Below are 19,018 nucleotides of genomic sequence, written 5' to 3'. Positions count from 1 at the left end.
CTCCCCCACTGCACTCCAGCACTCGCCCTTCAATTCCAGTCAGATCTTTTTTTTTTTTTTGAGACGGAGTCTTGCTCTGTCACCCAGGCTCTAGTGCAGTGGTGCGATCGCGGCTCACTGCAAGCTGTGCCTCCCGGGTTCATGCCATTTTCCTGCCTCAGCCTCCCCAGCAGCTGGGACTACAGGTGCCCGCTGCCACGCCCGGCTAATTTTTTTTCTTTTTTTTTTGAGACAGAGTCTCGCTCTGTCACCCGGGCTGGAGTGCAGTGGCCGGATCTCAGCTCACTGCAAGCTCCGCCTCCCGGGTTCACGCCATTCTCCTGCCTCAGCCTCCCAAATGGCTGGGACTACAGGCGCCCGCCACCTCGCCCGGCTAGTTTTTTGTATTTTTTAGTAGAGACGGGGTTTCACCATGTTCGCCAGGATGGTCTCGATCTCCTGACCTCGTGATCCGCCCGTCTCAGCCTCCCAAAGTGCTGGGATTACCGGCTTGAGCCACCGCGCCTGGCCTATTTTTTTGTATTTTTAATAGAGACGGGGTTTCGCGGTGTTAGCCAGGATGGTCTCGATCTCCTGACCTCGTGACCCGCGTGCCTTGGCCTCCCAGAGTGTTGGGATTACAGGTGTGAGCCACCGGCCCTGGCCTCCAGTCAGGTCTTAACTGTTGATTCGTTGCTTTGGTCCTATCTTGCTGTTGGGGAGGCGCACCAGGTGTCTCCAGGTAGCCGCCTTGCCAGCATCACTCCCTCTGGCATTTTATTTTATTTTATTTATTATTTTTTTCGAGACCAAGTCTCACTCTGTTCCCCAGGCTGGAGTGCAGTGGCATGATCTCACCGCAACCTCTGCCTCCTGAGCTCAAGTGATTTCTTGTGCCTCAGCTTCCCCAGTAGCTGGGACTACAGGCATGAGCCACCATGCCCAGCTAATTTTTGTATTTTTAGTAGAGATGGGGTTTCACCATGTTGGCCAGGCTGGTCTCAAACTTTGATTTCAGGTGATCCACCTGCCTTTTCAAGTGCTGGGATTACAGGTGTGAGCCACGACGCCCAACCCTTCTGGCATTTCTTAATGCAGTGCAGCGTTAGTCCTTGAGGACCATGAACCGTGGCTGATAAGAATTTCTTTATGAGCAGTTCAGAATCGATCATAAATTTCAAGAAAATGATACAATTTAATATATTCAAAGTTTTATCCTGTAATCCCAGCACTTTGGGAGGCTGAGGCAGACAGATCTCAAGGTCAGGAGATTGAGACCATCCTGGCCAACATGGTAAAACCCTATCTCTACTAAAAATACAGAAATTAGCTGGGCATGGTGGTGCATGCCTGTAATTCCCTGCTACTCAGGAGGCTGAGGCAGGAGAATCGCTTGAACCAGGGCATCGGAGAGTGCAGTGAGCCAAGATCACACCACTGCACTCCGGTCTGGTGACAGAGTGAGACTCGGTCTCAAAAAAAAAAAAAAAGTTTTATCAACTGACTTAAAAGACTTGGAAGGCGTGGTGGCTCACGCCTGTAATCCCAGCACTTTGGGAGGCCGAGATGGGCGGATCATGAGGTCAGGAGATCAAGACCATCCTGGCTAACATGGTGAAACCCCGTCTCTACTAAAAATACAAAAATTAGCTGGGCGTGATGGCGGGCGGCTGTGGTCCCAGCTACTTGGGAGGCTGAGGCAGGAGAATGGCGTGAACCTGGGAGGTGGAGCTTGCAGTGAGTGGAGATCGCGCCACTGCACCCCAGCCTGGGGGACAGAGCAAGCCTCCACCCCCAAAAAAAAAAAAAAAAAAAAAACTTGGAAGATAAAGATGTGACCTTATTTATACATCTCAATCATCTCAGTGTTATATTAAATATATTATTATGTCTACTTGAAATGAGTAGATGCAACACGTATTTTCACTTTGTGAAATATTTCCTTCTTATATAATGAGCTTACCAGGGCCACTGTCAGAAGTGTTTTTTCCAGTGAGACTGCGACTCTTACCAGTGTTACCGTAGTGTTATGCAGTACCGTAGGAACTTTCAAGTGTTCTGATTAGGATCTTATACTCTGTTCAGAAAAAAAAATTAGCTTATACGTTGTAATTGTATGAACTTTGCAGTTGTTTAACAGAGAATATAAAAATGTTGAGTTTTGCCACACTGTAAAAGTAAAGAAACAGGGATAGACCTTCCTAGAAGAAAGGGAAATTTTTTTTTTTTTTTTTGGAGGTCAAGTGTCATGTCTATTGCCCAAACTGGACTGGACTGCAGTGGCTTGATCTTGGCTCATTGCAACCTTCACCTCCCAGTGCTCAAGCGATTCTCGTGCCTCAGCCTCCCAAGTAGCTGGGACCACAGGCACATGCCACTGCACTCAGCTAATTTTTTGTAAAGCTGGGATTTCACCATGTTGCCCAGGCTGGTCTCAAACTCCTGAGCGTAAGTGAACCACCCACCTCAGCCTCCTAAAGTGCTGGGATCACAGGCATGAGCCGCCGCACCTGGACATGATATTATTTAATATTTCTTGGGCCAGGCACGGTGGCTTACACCTATTGTCCCAGTGCTTTGGGAGGCCAAGGTGGGCGGATCACTTGAGGTCAGGAGTTTGAGACCAGCCTTACCAACATGGTGAAACCCTGTCTCAACTAAAAAAAAAAAAAAAAATGCAAAATTAGCTGGGCATGATGGCACATGCCTGTAATCCCAGCTTCTTGGGAAGCTGAGGCAGGAGAATTGCTTGAACCCAGGAGGCGGAGGTTGCAGTGAGCCAGGGTCACACCATTGCGTTCCAGCCTGGGCAACAAGAGCAAAACTCTTGTCTCGAAATATATATATATATGTATTTTGTTACTTAATGTGATTAAACAGAACATAGTTCACCTTACGTATTTCTTTATGTTTTAGATGCAGAAAGAAAAAGTTTATACACGCTCTTTCTGGAATCTGTACAGTCCCGTCTTCGACATGGAGAAGATTCCACTCCACAGGTTCTTACTGAGCAACAGGCAACCAAGGAGAATCTAATGAAGATGCAGTCCATTGCTGAAAGGCATCTTGAACTGGATGATGTTCATGATCCACTGCTTGCCATTAACTTTGCAAGGTGATCCACACCCACAAGGTTATCAGGAATTGAAATGGCATAATTTGTGCGATGTTTGCTAACTGTTTATTTCTGGCAGGTAGGGCTTTCCAGGCCTAAAAACAAAAACGCTTGTAGGCTATCCTTTCTGTTTGTTTGTTTGTTTTTGTTTTTGTTTTCGTTTGAGACAGAGCCTCACTCTGTCACCCAGGCTGGAGTGTAGTGGCGTGATCTTGGCTCACTACAACCTTCGCCTCCCAGGTTAAGCAATTCTCGTACCTCAGCCTCCCAAGTACTTGGGACTATAGGCATGTGCCACCATGCCCAGCCAATTTTTGTATTTTTAGTAGAGACAGGGTTTCGCCATGTTGGCCAGGCTCATCTCAAACTCCTGACCTCAGGTGATCTGCCCACCTCGGCCTCCCAAATTGCTGGGATTACAGGTGTGAGCCACTGCGCCCTGCCTATCCTTTATAACAAGCAGAATGCAAGATGTTGTGCCTGCCTATTTCAGGTGTGTAGTTTGGATTCCATGTTGTTTGTGGAAGTCTGCAGACTTGACCCTGCCACCATGTGGTACCACTTTTGTCTGTGTCCTCGGGCCCCTGGAAGTGTCATCATTTACCCAGAATATGCTGAAACTCTGGGCCACGAGTGGGCCCTCGACACCCATTGAGTCAGGGGGGCCCCATTGGCGTATAGTATGTCCTGGGCTTAAGCTGCTTTTCTGCACTTAGTCCATTAGAGTAAGTCATTAATACCCACATAGTTCCAGGTTGTCTCATGGCCAGCATTTGCTGTGTCCAGCCCCCATCGCTAGGAAGACCAGCTCTAGTACCTGAGCCTAAGGCAGTGGCAACTTCAAGAGACTGGTTCACTCAAAGGATATTTTTGGGAGAAAGATTTTTCTCTTTTTGTAGTAGTTGGCAACTTCAAGACTAAAGGTAAAAATGGGACTTTAGGGTTTTAAGAGAATTCTGTTGACAGCAGCTCATAAAAAGAAGACACATTTTTATCTTGAAGGATGTATTTGGAGCAGAGTGACTTTCACGAGAAGTTTGCTGGTGGTGATGTATGTGTGGATAGATCGTCGGAATCTGTGACATGCCAGACTTTTGAGTTAACGCTGAGATCCTGCCTTTATCCTCATATTGACAAGCAGTATCTAGATTGCTGTGGAAATCTCATGCAAACTCTAAAAAAAGATTACAGGTAAAAGAGTAATTTAATTTTGGAAGTAGTAAATAGTTGATTGTACTTGAACAGTTGAGATTATTTTAAAATCTATTTCAATTCAGTTTTTATTAGAGTAGGAGATGGATATGCAGTAAACAATTTTTTAAGAGAAATCAATTGACCATCAATATTTTCTTAACTATGTTGTGAAACTTAATTCTGTATTTCTGAGAATCTTTCCCAAAACAAATACAGAAAAAGTTTTTACAAAAATTACAAAGCTTGTTATCAGAATGAAAAAGACTGAATTACTTAGTGATAGATGACTAGTTCTTGAAACTATGGCGTATCCATAAATATGGTGTATTCATACCCACATATGAACTTTGTAAAGTTCATAAAAATTATGGCAATTTAAAAGCAGGATATGTAATATGGTAGGAACTAGGTTTTCTAATGCGTAGAAAAGACAGGAAAGAAACATTCCAAAAATTAAATATTAATGATGGAAATTCACCATAAATGATGGGATTTGGATTTTTTTGGTTAACATTTTTGTGACTGCCCAATTTTCTATCATTTAGTTATAGAAGATAACCTTTGTGATGATGAAAACCTATGCTGTTTTTATTATTGGAGCAAGTGTAATAGGTGTTAATATTTCTAATTTTAGTAAATGTAGAATGTAAACTTGTTTCACTAAAAACAGGGTGCAAAACCTGGTGTTGATCCGGAATCCTGTCTTACGAACACCAGAGATCTTTGTGTCACTCGTTTTCTCTCCGTGCAGGTTGGTAGAATACTTGCAAGCCATGAGAAATTTTTTCTTAATGGAAGGAGGAGATACCATGTATGACTTCTACACATCCATTTTTGATAAAATAAGAGAAAAGGAAACGTGGCAGAACGTGTCTTTTCTTAATGTCCAACTCCAAGAAGCAGTAGGACAGCGTTACCCTGAAGATAGTTCACGGTAAAATATGGAAGCCACCTTTATTTAAATTAGTATAACATGAACTATGTGCCAGTAAGTCTTCTGTGAATTACACAGATTATTTTATCCTCAGGCTATTCCTGTGAGTTTTACTAATATTATTTTACTTATTAGAAAATGGAGGCCAGCCACGGTGGCTCATACCTGTAATCCCAGCACTTTGGGAGGCAGAGGCGGTGGATCACCTGAGGTCGGGAGTTTGAGACCAGCCTAGCCAACATGTTGAAACTCCATCTCTACTAAAAATACAAAAAGCATGGTGGCAGGCACCTGGAATCCTGGCTACTTGGGAGGCTGAAGCAGGAGAATCGCTTGAACCTGGGAGGCAGAGGTTGCATTGAACCAAGATCACGCCACTGCACTCCAGCCTGGGCGACAAGAACGAGACTCCATTTTAAAAAAAAGAAAATTGAGGCAGAGGCTAGCTAAGTGAGTCTCCCACTAAACAAGAAAAGACGTTGAGATGCCACCATATGGCCAGGTGCAGTGGCTCATGCCAGTAATCCTAGCACTTTGGGAGGCCGAGTTGGGAGGATTGTTTGAGCTCAGGAGTTTGCAACCAGTCTGGGCAACATAGTGGGACCTCGTCCCTCCAAAGAAAGGACAAAGTTGCCACCATACAGCCTGTCGGGGTCTGATGGCCTCCTTCACATGGCTGGAGCCAGTGCTTCCTCTTTCTGAGCTCCCACATGTGAGGTTTATCAGTCCTGCCTCCTAGAGAATGCCCCTGACATCGCAGAACTGGCTCAGACCTCCCTGATGGCCTCTGTCTCTCTCAGCCTCACTCCCTTCCACCAAAACAGACTTGACCCTCACCAGAGTGACCTCAGACCACCAGCAGTGACTGCCAGCACTCATGCGTGTGCTCCCCATGGGCGCCTCCTAACAAATGGACTACGCTTTGTCTCGGACGGGGGAAAGCTATTCACCGTCCGGCTCCGTTTTCCCAGCCGCGTGTCCTGCACACACACGTACCACGTTCTCTCTCCTAGCTCACTGTGCATTTCAGGGATTTCAGAATATTTCTGGTGTCTGCATGTGCTGTCCTCCCACCTCCCTGTGACATACTCTCCAATTCTTGGGCCCGGCAGAGGTCTGCTCACGCCTACATCTTCGTGTGCTACACTGGGCTGGGAGTCCCTGGAGGGAAGAGAGATTGGCTTTCTGTTGCCTGCTTAGTGCAGCAGCTAACTTAGTATTGATATTTGGTAGATGCCTGCTAAGCACTGAGTGAGTGCATACATACCAGGCCATTAAGAGCTAAAAATTCTTTTTTTTGAGATGGAGTCTCGCTTTGTCGCCCAGGCTGGAGTGCAGTGGTGCGATCTCGGCTCACTGCAAGCTTCGCCTCCAGGGTTCAGGCTATTCTCCTGCCTCAGCCTCTTGAGGAGCTGGGACTACTGGCTCCCGCCACCATGCCTGGCTAATTTTTTGTATTTTCACTAGAGATGGAGTTTCACTGTGTTAGCTAGGATGGTCTCGATCCGACCTCGTCATCCGCCTGCCTCGGCCTCACAAAGTGCTGGGATTACAGGTGTGAGCCACCGCGCCTGGCCAAAAGCTAAAAATTCTGACTAGTGCCTGTGTCATGATCAGCCAGTTCATAATCACACTGCCCTTTGACATCTCTGGGTTGGAAGTTCACTCCCCACTTTCAACCTTCATATGCATCCAGGCATCCCCTCTTCGTGCCTCTGTGACTGTGGAAAAGGACATCATTTCTCAGGAACCACTGATGGGACTGTTTTGAGGATTAAATGAGCTAAGGACACATAATAGTGCCTGGCACTTGGACATTTTCATGTCCATGTTAGATGCTTGCTTTCCCCTGTGAGTCACATTCAAACCTGTCTCCGGAACTCGCGGATGAAGCACTGCACAACACCTCTGGTGTAGAAGCGGATGGGCTCTCAAAGCAATACTCTCACCGCATGCTCGGCTCCCTCGAGCTGTTCTGCTCGTCCTCCCCTGCCCACCCCCAACCTCAGCAGAGGCTTCCTCTTCCCAGCCATTGCCTGAAGTTTACTGTCTTCCTCAGCTTCATCTTTTTTCTAATTACTACCATTGTTGTGTCTCTTCTACAACTAAACTCATTATGTAAAAGCTATCCCCTCTCTGTTATTTCTGAATCCAAATTTCAGCTCTGGAATATATGTTAGAAAAGTACATTTGTTGGAAGGTTTGCATTTCTTTTATGAAATGCAGTATCTTTTGGGGAATATTATGTAAATGCTAATTATTTTAAAAGAGGATTTTTGTGTGACATAGTGCTTTCACAAACTAAAACTGAAATTTCTTTCTTTAGTCTGTCTATATCTTTTGAAAATGTTGACACAGCTAAGAAGAAACTGCCTGTTCATATCTTAGACGGTCTGACCCTCAGCTACAAGGTATATGCTTATATTCTTTGTATGAACAGTGTTTTCTACTGAAATTAAAACATGCAAGTAATTGGTTATTTCTGTTCTAATTGTGTTTTTGTTTAATAGGTCCCATGGCCCGTGGACATTGTTATAAGTTTGGAATGTCAAAAAATTTATAATCAAGTGTTTCTTCTCTTACTGCAAATAAAGTGGGCAAAATATAGTCTGGATGTTTTACTTTTTGGTGGTAAGATTTGTTTTCAGCAGATAAATTGTAATTTAATTTAATTTTAGCCCTTAATAAAAGAGGTTGGTGGGGAAGGGAAGCATATAGAGATCTGGAAAAAAGAAAAAAAAGAGGTTGGTGGTTGTCGATCATTTTTTATGTATATAGAAATGCCAAAATGGTGCGTATTCCAGCAGTGGGTTTACGGATGTTAAATACCTGAAAGAAAGATCAGGAAGTTGTATGTACAGTTGATCTGAAATACAACAACTTGATTAGGAAAAGTGATACAGGGAACTTTTCCCACTGCACCTTCAGAGGCACCGAGGTTCGGTTCCTGCCACCCCTGCCAGTGCTTTCTGTGGTGCCAGGGCCACATCCCTCCGAGTTTCTGCCAAAAACAGGCATCATGGTGCAGTGGGGCTTGAGTTGATGCTCTTTCTGTCCACTTTGCTCTTCCAATCTTTTATAGAACTGGTTAGTACTGCGGAAAAACCACGTCTTCAAGAAGGCCTTGTACATGAACAAGACACAGTTGCTCAGTTCGGACCACAAAAAGAACCAGTAAGACAGCAGATTCATCGCATGTTCCTCTTAAGAGTGAAGCTCATGCATTTCGTGAACAGCTTGCACAACTACATCATGACCAGGGTTTGTTTCTCTCCCATCTGCTTCAGTTCTATTGCCTTATCTATACGGTTGTTCATAGAGAATTACTCATAATGTGTTTATAAATACAAAATGCCTATAGACTGTGAAAACGGGACATGTAGCAAATTTGATCATAAAATAACATGGCAGTGGGAGGAATGTTTTTGTAATTATACCGGAATATGTGTATCCAGAGGCCGCTGTCCCTCCTGTCCAGCAGCCCCTGGGGACAGGCACAGCCACAGCTCCTCTTCTGGAATTGCCTTCAGAATGTGCCACGTAGTCCTTTAGTGTTTAATAGTGATGACAGCTGTCCCTAGAAAATGGCTCCAATGTTTAATAACAGCCAAACTCCATTGTGGTGTTTGGGAGGAAGATGCAGCCAGGTTATAGACTTTTTTCTTAAAAACAAGAGGTAACTCACTACAAAGTAAATGAAACTGTTTTTCTGGTACATCTAATAGCCAGTTCTAGAGGAAGTTTGAAAGAAGGGTTCAGAAATTGGAACAAGAGCGGTGTTATTAAAGGACAGTATGCATTTGGGGTTTGAATTGCTGTTTAGACCTGTTTATACCTGGTCTGTGAGTTCTGAAACCCACCTTGCTTTGGTGAAGTGAGCCACTGAAGCCTGTGTTTTGGACAGGAAGGCTATGGCAGAGGGGCTCCGTGTTTCCCCTGACTGCATCACTGACCTTCACAAGGTTGGCCTTCATTAAGCCCCTAATTGTTAAGAGTAAATGATAAGAGTTTAAGTTTTTTCTTAGTTTGTTTTTTATTTGAAGTATGCTTATACTCATTTTAGAGAAAGATCAGTGTATGAGAAAAGGAACTTAGGAAATAAATTCACTGTAATTATTTGTGTAAAAGTAACACATTTACTTGATTTTTTTTTTTTTTTTTTTTATCAATGTGTCTTATATACAGTTTAATGTACTTGCCCCTTCCTGCCAGGGAATCTGTTAGTCCAGACTTTGGCATTCACCCATTCACTGTGCAAGTGGGTGTCCTACAGGACTAACCCCCACCATCCTCTGGATCAGAACGCCAGAGTATCCAGCCAGCCTTTGAAGATGGTACTTTACGAAACTTTCTAGATTGTGATTATTGAAGGAAGAATTTGAGAGGAGTAGAAGAAGAGCTTAGTAAAGAAGATTTGTGTGCAGCACACAAGTCCTCAAGGCTGCTGATTAAGCTTTTTATCTTTCTCTTCCAAGATTCTCCACAGTACAGGGCTGGAGTTTCAACATCAAGTCGAGGAAGCCAAGGATTTAGATCAGTTGATTAAAATTCACTATAGGTATCTGTCAACCATCCATGACCGGTGTCTGCTGAGAGAAAAGGTACATGAGATGTCTCTTGCAGATGTGGCCCCTGCTGGGCGAGTGGCGCTGTCTGCCTGCTTTGGAATTTTATGGTGATTAAGCTTCTGTCCTGTAGAATATTCTTTAAGGAAGAACCAGATCAAATGAGGTTACAAACAAATGCCCCAGGCCAGCCACAGTGGCTCATGCCTATAATCCCAGCACTTTGGGAAACTGAGGCAGGCAGATCTTATGAGGCCAAGAGTTCAAGACCAGCCTGGGCAACATAGGAAGAGTCTGTCTTTACAAAAAATTAAAAAGATTAGCACACATGGTGGTGTATACCTGGAGGCCCAGCTACTTGCGAGGCTGAGGTGGGAGCATCATTTGAGGCCAGTAGTTCGAAGCTGCAGTGAACTGTGATCACACCACTGCACTCTGCACTCCAGCTTGGGTAACAGAGCAAGACCTTGTCTCAAAAAAAACAAGGAGGAGTGCCCTATTCATAGAAATTGTATCTAAGAGCAACATGAGAACTGTGTTTGATAGTCAGCACTCACTCTGCGTTAGTCTTGGATTCAGTTGGAAAATCATGTCTGCAGTTAACAGTATGTCCACTTCACATGAATAGACGGAATTCCGTCACGTTAAAACCATTGGAATTCTTTATCCTAGTTTCATTGGTGAATTTAAATGGCCATCCCAGGGAAAGGTCTTAACAGTTCGTTCTGTTGGTTTGGCTCTACTGCTAATACCGCCTGTATTTTCCATTCAGCGAATGCATGTGCCTGTTCCCAAGTGGGCATGGTTCAGAGCCTAGTACCCTTCCATATACATAGAAGGCAGTCTCGGTGGTGAGGAGCTTTTTCTGTGATTCATTTAAAATAGGTGAAAGTGCTGGTATCAGTGTCCAAACCTAGTTACACAGTTTGTGTTCTGCGACTTTGGTCTCCAGGTCAGCTTTGTGAAAGAAGCTATCATGAAGGTGTTGAACTTGGCCCTCATGTTTGCAGACGGTTGGCAGGCAGGCCTGGGCGCTTGGCGGTAAGTATGTGACTTCTGAAGCATCTGCGCTCTAACCATTTCAGCTTCAGCTTCCCTTTTTTTAGAGACAGCATCTTCCCGGCCTCTCAGGAGGCTGAGAGAGGAGGATTGCTTGACCCCAGGAGTTCAAGACCAGCCTGGGCAACATAGCAAGACCCAGAGTTTTAAAAAAAAAAAAAAAGTGCAAGTCTTTTGTAAGAAGTAAAACATTTTTAAAAATCTGAGGTCTTCTAACTGAACAGGCAAACATTTTTAGGTTACACTCACGTTATATTGTGTAGGTTTTGTGAATGTTTATCGTGGACACCTTCAAACAGAAGTGGCAAGGACAGTTGTGAACGCCGTGCTGGCACCTGCTTCGGCTGTGCCATGAGGACAGCTCTGTCATGTCTGCGCCCACCTCCCCCGTCACACTTGCTGAATTATTTTAAACCGAATTCTGGACATCATGCTAGACTGTTCTCCAAAGTTGTCTAGCTCTGAAAGATACTGTATTTTGAGTGTTCGTTATTCACACACATCACATAGGCAAGTGCACTGAATCAAGGGACAGTGGACGCAGGAGCAGTTCCCTCCAGCACTGCCATCCTCTACTGTGAACCCCAGTGTACAGCTCAGTATTTTGTTACCTGTCCTGTTTGTGAAGTCAGTGCCACAGTAGTTCTGCTATTACTACCATGAAAGAAAAGCACATGTTTGGTTGACTGGGTTGTTAAAATAATAGCCTGTACTTACTCCATGTCAGTAAGGAGGTAAGAGTTCATTTGAGTGCTAATATAATTGAAAATCTCCTCTTGGCTGTACTCTGAATCTAGAAACTAAGATAGTAGATGAAGCCATCCTTGCAGGGATGGAAATAGAAGTCTTACTTGCTTTATATTGCTGACTCAAATGGTGTTGTGGCTGTGTTTTGAAAGGAATCTTTATCTTTAAAGTGTACATTTATACTTATGAAATACTCATGACTGCAGTTCTCTGATGTCTCCAGTTTATTTCCGAATACTGTGGTGGAGCTGTGGCGGTGTAAGCTTGGCACCTGGGTGGCACCTGCCATGGCTGGGCAGTGGGCCATGGAAGCCCCTTACGAAGTTCTCTCTTACATGTGTTCGATATTTCTCTTAAAAAAAAAAGGCTGGGCGCAGTGGTGGCTCATGCCTGTAATCCCAGCACTGTGGGAGGCCAAGATAGGCAGATCTCCTGAGGTCAGGAGTTCGAGACCAGCCTGACCAACATGGAAAAACTCCGTCTCTCCTAAAAATACAAAATTAGCCAGGCGTGGTGGTGCATGCCTGTAATCACAGCTACTCGGGAGGCTGAGGCAAGAGAATCACTTAAACCAAGGATGGCGGAGGTTGTGGTGTGGTGAGCCAAGATCACTACATTGCACTCCAGCCTGGGCAACAAGAGCGAAACTCTGTCAAAAAAAAAAGGCAGCTGGGCCGGACTTCGTGACTCACAACTGTAATCCCAGCACTTTGGTAGGCCAAGGAGGGCAGATCAACTGAGGTCAGGAGTTCGAGACCAGACTGACCAACATGGCGAAACCCCGTCTCTACTAAAAATACAAAAATTAGCCAGGCGTGATAGTGGGCATCTGTAATTCCAGCTACTCAGTAGGCTAAGGCAGGAGAATTGCTTGAACTCAGGAGGTGGATCGTGCCACTGCACTTCAACATGGGCGACAGAGCAAGACTCCATCTCAAAAAAAAAAAAGGCTTTTTAAAAATAATTTCAAATTTTAAGGTTTATATCCTTAATGTATTCTTTATTTCAAAGAGAACGTATGCTTGTAAACAATAAAAACAGAACTGTTTAAAGGAAAAGGGAGTGTCTTTGGTCCTCCTAGTTCCAGAACTAGATACACTCTGGAAACAGCACAGCACAGCTTTATATCCTAATGAACCTTCCTTTGAAACACTTTGACATTTTTTATTTTAAAGTAGGGTAGGACGCTATGTGTTTTATTTTATAATCTTTAGATTTAGGATTTTAAATCATTAAACCAAAACACATTTGAAATTACTCCACAGATATCTTGAAGCCTACATATAAACCCCCAATGCCCTCACTTAATTGAAATTTACTTTTATTCCTAGAATGGAATCTATAGAGAAAATGGAGTCTGATTTTAAAAACTGCCATATGTTTCTTGTAACCATTTTAAACAAAGCCGTCTGTAGAGGATCCTTTCCCCATTGTGAGTATATCATGTTAAAATGTTCTACCTCTGTATTTTCTTGTAACTAAGAGTATGTATCATTGTTTTGTTACTGATCCCATGAAGAATTAGAATTTCTCACCATTTCAAAACTGAAAAATCCCTTAGCAGTTGTCCCATGCTTGAATTGCTTTTTAAGCATTACAGTGAGGGTGAGTGCATGTGGAATATTTGTAAGCCTGAGGATCTTACTTTCTGGTATGCCATTTATTACAACAGATTTCTAAAACTCCTATTAAATAAAGTCGATGGCAGAACAGATTTCTGTCACACTCCACTATCATGTAGTTTTTGTAACTTTCTTTTCAAAAGCCAGACTTCTTAAAAATTTTTTTAGGAATTTAAAGCTCCTGGCCTGGTGCGGTGGCTTGTGCCTGTAATCCCAGCACTTTGGGAGGCTGGCTGAATCACTTGAAGCCAGGAGTTGGGAGAACAGCCTGGCCGACATGGCAAAACCCTGTCTCTACTAAAAATACAAAAATTAGCTGGACATGGTGGCACATGCCTGAAATCTCAGCTACACAGCAGGCTGAGGCAGGAGAATTGTTGAAATTTTTTTTCAACATTTAAACTTGTTGTTTTAACCTTATTTTTATTCTTCTCACAGTGGAATCTCTAGCGCTGTCACTCATGGCTGGCATGGAACAAAGTTAAATGTCTTCAGTGTGAGAAATGTCTCCAACTTCATCATCATACATGTACATTTCCACCATGTGCAGCTGAAAAGTGAGAATCTTTTCACTTTGGTTTATTTGTAAAACTTGTCCACTGTCGGCCAGGCACAGTCACTCACGCCTCTAATCCCAGCACTATGGGAGGCCAAGGCAGGTGGATCACTTGAGCCCAGGAGTTTGAGGCCAGCCTGGGCAACATGGTGAAACCCTGTGTCTACCAAAAATACAAAATGTATCCAGACATGTTGGTGTGTGCCTCTCTAGCTGTTCAGGAGGCCACGATGGGAGGATTGCTTGAGCCCAGGAGGTCAAGACTGCAGTGAGCCATGATTGCACTACTGCAGTGCAACCTGGGTGACAGAGTGAAGTCCTGACTCAGAAAGAACCACTTGTCCGCAGTCCAGACAGATGGATTGTAGGTGGGTTTTCTGGAGATGAGTAGATACTGTATAGAGTTGTATACATAAAATTGTGTCTAGTGCAAAGTGTATACAGGCTATTTACTCTTATATTTCCTACTGTAAGATACAGATTTATGGTACTGATACCTTTAAGTATAAATTACATCATATTTTGAAAATGTAATTCTGATATTCAAAATAAATTAAAGGACTTAAAATTATTTTATTATCCTTTTGCTGCTGTCCTTCAGTCACAGAAGCTTTTTATATAGAGTTTTACATGTTGTCTTCCCTAAAAGTTGTCTTAGATTTAGCTTTCCTACAAATGTTTCTATTTTGGCTGGGTGTAGTCTTTCAAGCCTGTAATACCAGCACTTTGAAAGGCTGAGGTGAGAGGACTACTTGAGGCCAGGAGTTCAAGACCTGCCTAGGCAACATATTGAGACCCCATCTCTACAAAAAAAAACTTAAAAATTAGCCAAGGGCCGGGCGCAGTGGCTACGCCTGTAATCCCAGCACTTTGGGAGGCCGAGGCGAGCAGATCATCTGAGGTCAGGAGTTCAAGACCAACCTGGCCAACATGGTGAAACCCCATCTCTACTAAAAATACAAAAAATTTAGCCGGGCATGGTGGCACATGTCTGTAATCCCAGCTACTTAGGAGGCTGAGGCAGGAGAATCACTTGAACCCAGGAGGCAGAGGCTGCAGTGAGCCTAGATCGCGCCACTGCACTCCATCCTGGGTGACAGAACAAGACTCCAAAAAAAAAAAAAATTAGCCAAGCATGGTGGCATGTGCCTGTGGTTCCAGCTACTTGGGAGGCTGAGGTGGGAGGATCGCTTGAGACCAGGAAATCGAGGCTGCAGTGAGCCATGATTGCATCACTGCACTCCAGCCAGGATAACAGAGCAAGATCTTGTCTCCAACAAAAAAAAGAAAGAAATGTTTATATGTTTTATGTGCCTGAGAAGTTCCACATGGAAAATAGCTTCAACCAATAGCAATAAATGTAAAAGGCCAACTTCACTTAGGACCAACTGTTGGTACATATTATTGTTTGGTATTTCTTTGTTTTTTGAAATGGAGTCTCACTCCATTACCTAGGCTGGAGTGCAGTGGCACGATCTCGGCTCACTGCAACCTCTGCCTCTTGGATTCAAGTGATTCTCCTGCCTCAGCCTCCCGAGTAACTGGGATCTCAGGCGTGCACCACCACGCCCAGCTGATTTTTGTATTTTTAGTAGAGACAGGGTTTCGCCTTGTTGGCCAGACTGGTCTCGAACTCCTGGCCTCAGGTGATCCACCCGCCTCAGCCTCCCAAAGTGCTGGGATTACAGGTATGAGCCACCGCGCCCAGCAGTATTTCTGAGCAATTTTTATGAGCTAACCAGTTATATTTTGAATAAAATTATGCTTGCTATTCCATTTTTCCATATTTTCTTTTTATACTTTTTGCATGTGTATTAGGCTCCTCCAGATAAATGGAACAAATAGGATATAGATAGAGATATAGAAAGAGACTTCTCGTGAAGTAGTGGCTTATGCAGTCCTGGAGGCTGAGAAGACCCATGGTCTGCCGTCTGCAAGCTGGAGGCCTGGGACAGCCAGTGGCGTAGTTCTCGGTCAAACCTGAAGATCGAAGAACGAGGAGAGCCAGTGGTGTCCCGTGTCTGAGTTCAAGGGCTGGAGAACCAGAGGGTGCTAGTGTTGGAGGGGAGAAGAAGATGGACATCCCAACTCAAGCAGAGAGCAAATCTGCCCTTCCTGTCTCTGCCTTTTGGTTCTGTTCAGGCCCTCAGCAGATTGATCATGCTCGTCCTCATTGATGAAGGTGATCTTTGCTCATTCTGCCAATTGAAACGCTAGCCTCTTCCAGAAACACTCACAGACACAGCCCCAGGTAATGTTTTCCCAGCCATCTCAGCATCCCTTGGCCCAGTCAGGTGACACATAAAGTCAGCAACCATCACAACGTGTCTCTTAACACTTACGACTTAGTACGATACTTACCATTTTATTTCTTTCTGAAAAATAACCACTGAATTCCAAATAGCCCTAGCAGCAAAGAACCAGGGCACCCTTGCCCTTAGACACAATCTCTTGTGGCATCAGCGTTTCCTGCATATAGAAGGCAAAATCTGGAGTTCAGCCCATTCACATCCTAGGTTTTACTCAGAAGTCTCGGGATAAATTCACTGGGGAGGCCTTCAAATGAAAGCTGCTTCCAAGACTCAGGAAAATACCATTGTATAGCCCAACAGCTGTAAGACACATGAAGTCACTTGTGACCTGGTCCTGTAAGTCCAAATCCTATGGGAATTGATGGAGCATCTATTCCTGTAAGGCTGTCGTCATGAGGGAGTCAACTTTTAAATAATGGGCCAGGCGTGGTGGCTCACGCCTGAAATCTCAGCACTTTGGGAGGCCAAGATGGGTGGATCACCTGAAGTCAGGAGTTCGAGACCAGCCTGGCCAACATGGCAAAACCCTGTCTCTACTACAAATACAGAAATTAGCCAGGCATGGTGGTGTGCACCTGTAATCCCAGTTACTTGGGGCTAAGCCAGGAGAATCTCCTGAACCCAGGAGGCAGAGGTTGCAGTGAGTCGAGATTGTGCTGCTGCACTCCAGCCTGGGCAACAGCGAGACTGTGTCTCAAAAAAAAAAAAAAACTTAAAAAATGATAGTCTAGCTCTTTCGGTAAAGCTTTTTATACTTAACAAAAATCATCAAACTACCAAAACTCTTTCATAAACAGAATTATCGGGGTTTTCTAAACCTGGGATAGAAAGTTTGTTTACTGGATGTTGAGGAAAGGAAATATTTTCATTTTAAAAAATTAGTATTTGTAATTTGTTGTTACTTCAACTAAGATTTCATTCTGTACCTGTATTTGCACTTTTCTTGAGACTTAGAGCTCTCAAGTGAAAATTAGCAAGTTTAAACTGGGGAAGAACAGACTACACACTGGCACCGATACTGAGATGGAATGAGATGTGGAGCAGGGCCCTGCAGACAGCACAGAGCAGAGCGGTGGGCCGGAGCTGAGTGTGTCTGCAATGCAGGGGAGCAGAACTGGCCATCAGGTGGTCCTGTGTAGGACTGAGATGGCCAGGCCTGTCTACCTCTCAGTCTGTCACTGGCTGAAGGTCCCTGGGAAGAGTGTGCCTCTGCAGCGGAGGAGCTGAGGGGCCGGCAGTCCCACGTGGAGGGCTCTGGACGTCACATCATCATGTCAGCTACATTCATCAAGTGCCGCTGGAGTTTTCTGAGTGAAAGGACATCTTTATAGTGAATCTGACTGAGAGCCGTCCCGTCACTCATGTGTCTGGAGAAGCTGGAGCTGTGCGGCACATTGCCCTATTGTATGTGTAAAATGGATTGGGGGTCTCACTCCATTTTTCTTACGGCTCTAAAGACCTTTTTTTTAAAATTGTAAGTGGTTTTCCAGACAGGCATGTAAGAAGCCAGTACGTTGTGATTCCCATCTTCCCAAGAAAAAAAAAACAAAAACATGACATTGGAAATACCTATTTTCTAGGAATGCATTTGGTACAATATATACAATTCCTTTATGAAGAAAACCACAAAGCATTACTCAGAGATTAAAGACCAAAATAGGCTCACATCCATAATCCTAGCACTTTGGGAGGTCGAGGCGGGTAGGTCACCTGAGGTCAGAAGTTCAAGACCGGCCTGGCCAACATGGTGAAACCCCATCTCTACTAAAAATACGAAAGTTAGCCAGGCATAGTGGCAGGCACCTGTAATCCCAGCTTCTCGGGAGGCTGAGGCAGGAGAATTGCTTGAACCTGGGAGACGGAGGTTGCAATGAGCCGAGATTGCACCATTTCACTCCAGCCTGGGCAAGTGAAACTTGGTCTCAAAAAAAAAAACACCGGGCCGGGTGCGATGGTTCACACCTGTAATTCCAGCACTTTGGGAGGCCGAGACAGGCAGCTCACAAGGTCAGGAGATCGAGACCATCCTGGCTAACACGGTGAAACCCCGTCTCTACTAAAAATACAAAAAAAAATTAGCCATATGTGGTTATATGAAGGACCTAGAGTAGCCAGAGTAATCTGGAAGGACAGGAACAACGTTAGAGGACTTACATTATCTGACTTCAAGGCTTTTTTTTTTTTTTTTTTTTTTTGGGGCAGGGTTTCCCCTTTTTGCCCAGGCTGGAGTGCAGTGGCGGGATCTTGGCTCACTGCAAGCTCTGCCTCCCAGGTTCACACCATTCACCTGCCTCAGCCTCCCTAGTAGCTGGGACTACAGGCACCCGCCACCACGCCTGGCTAATTTTTTGTATTTTTAATAGAGACAGGGTTTCACTGTGTTAGCCAGGATGGTCTCGATCTCCTGACCTCGTGATCCACTCGCCTCAGCCTCCCCAAGTGCTGGGATTATAGGCGTGAGCCACCGCGCCTGGCGATTTCAAGGCTTTTTAAAGCTGGAGTAATCAATATAGTATGGTACTGGCAAAACGATACACAAATAGATCAATGAAGCAGAACAGAGTCCAGAAATACACGCTCAATTGAGGTTTTTCTTTTTACTAAGACACCAAAAAATGTAATGGAGAAAGTAAAATGTTTAAATAACTAGTGCTGGAACTAGATAACTGTAAAAGAAAAGTGAACTTTTGGCCGGGCGCGGTGGCTCAAGCCTGTAATCCCAGCACTTTGGGAGGCTGAGACGGGCGGATCACGAGGTCAGGAGATCGAGACCATCCTGGCTAACACGGTGAAACCCCGTCTCTACTAAAAAATACAAAAACTAGCCAGGCGAGGTGGCGGGGCCTGTAGTCCCAGCTACTCGGGAGGCTGAGGCAGGAGAATGGCGGGAACCCGGGAGGCGGAGCTTGCAGTGAGCTGAGATCCGGCCACTGCA

The 19,018-nt window shown here is 44.6% G+C and overlaps 1 protein-coding gene across 8 annotated transcripts in view; it reads left to right on the top strand.

The window, feature by feature from the left end:
• The window catches only part of TUBGCP5 (tubulin gamma complex associated protein 5), a 43,386-nt gene extending 29,046 nt beyond the window's left edge, over positions 1-14,340 (top strand). For 2 of the 8 annotated variants that reach the window (XM_023197910.1, XM_023197907.1), the window contains exons 14-23: positions 2,896-3,094; positions 4,097-4,285; positions 5,040-5,222; positions 7,549-7,633; positions 7,733-7,853; positions 8,305-8,483; positions 9,698-9,823; positions 10,740-10,828; positions 12,925-13,025; positions 13,654-14,340. In XM_023197910.1, coding sequence (XP_023053678.1) covers positions 2,896-3,094; positions 4,097-4,285; positions 5,040-5,222; positions 7,549-7,633; positions 7,733-7,853; positions 8,305-8,483; positions 9,698-9,823; positions 10,740-10,828; positions 12,925-13,025; positions 13,654-13,700 — 1,319 coding nt within the window. In that variant the 3' untranslated portion in view covers positions 13,701-14,340. Of the gene's footprint in view, positions 1-2,895; positions 3,095-4,096; positions 4,286-5,039; positions 5,223-7,548; positions 7,634-7,732; positions 7,854-8,304; positions 8,484-9,697; positions 9,824-10,739; positions 10,829-11,109; positions 12,025-12,924; positions 13,321-13,653 lie in introns of those variants that run through there. The other 6 variants (XM_023197909.1, XM_023197906.1, XM_023197905.1 and 3 more) reach the window with 4 other exon arrangements.
• The last annotated feature ends 4,678 nt before the right edge of the window (positions 14,341-19,018 follow it).

This window comes from Piliocolobus tephrosceles, chromosome 6 (genome assembly GCF_002776525.5).
Source record: "Piliocolobus tephrosceles isolate RC106 chromosome 6, ASM277652v3, whole genome shotgun sequence".
Classification (NCBI taxonomy): Eukaryota; Metazoa; Chordata; class Mammalia; order Primates; family Cercopithecidae; genus Piliocolobus; species Piliocolobus tephrosceles.
This window is presented reverse-complemented; position numbering and strand designations above follow the sequence as displayed.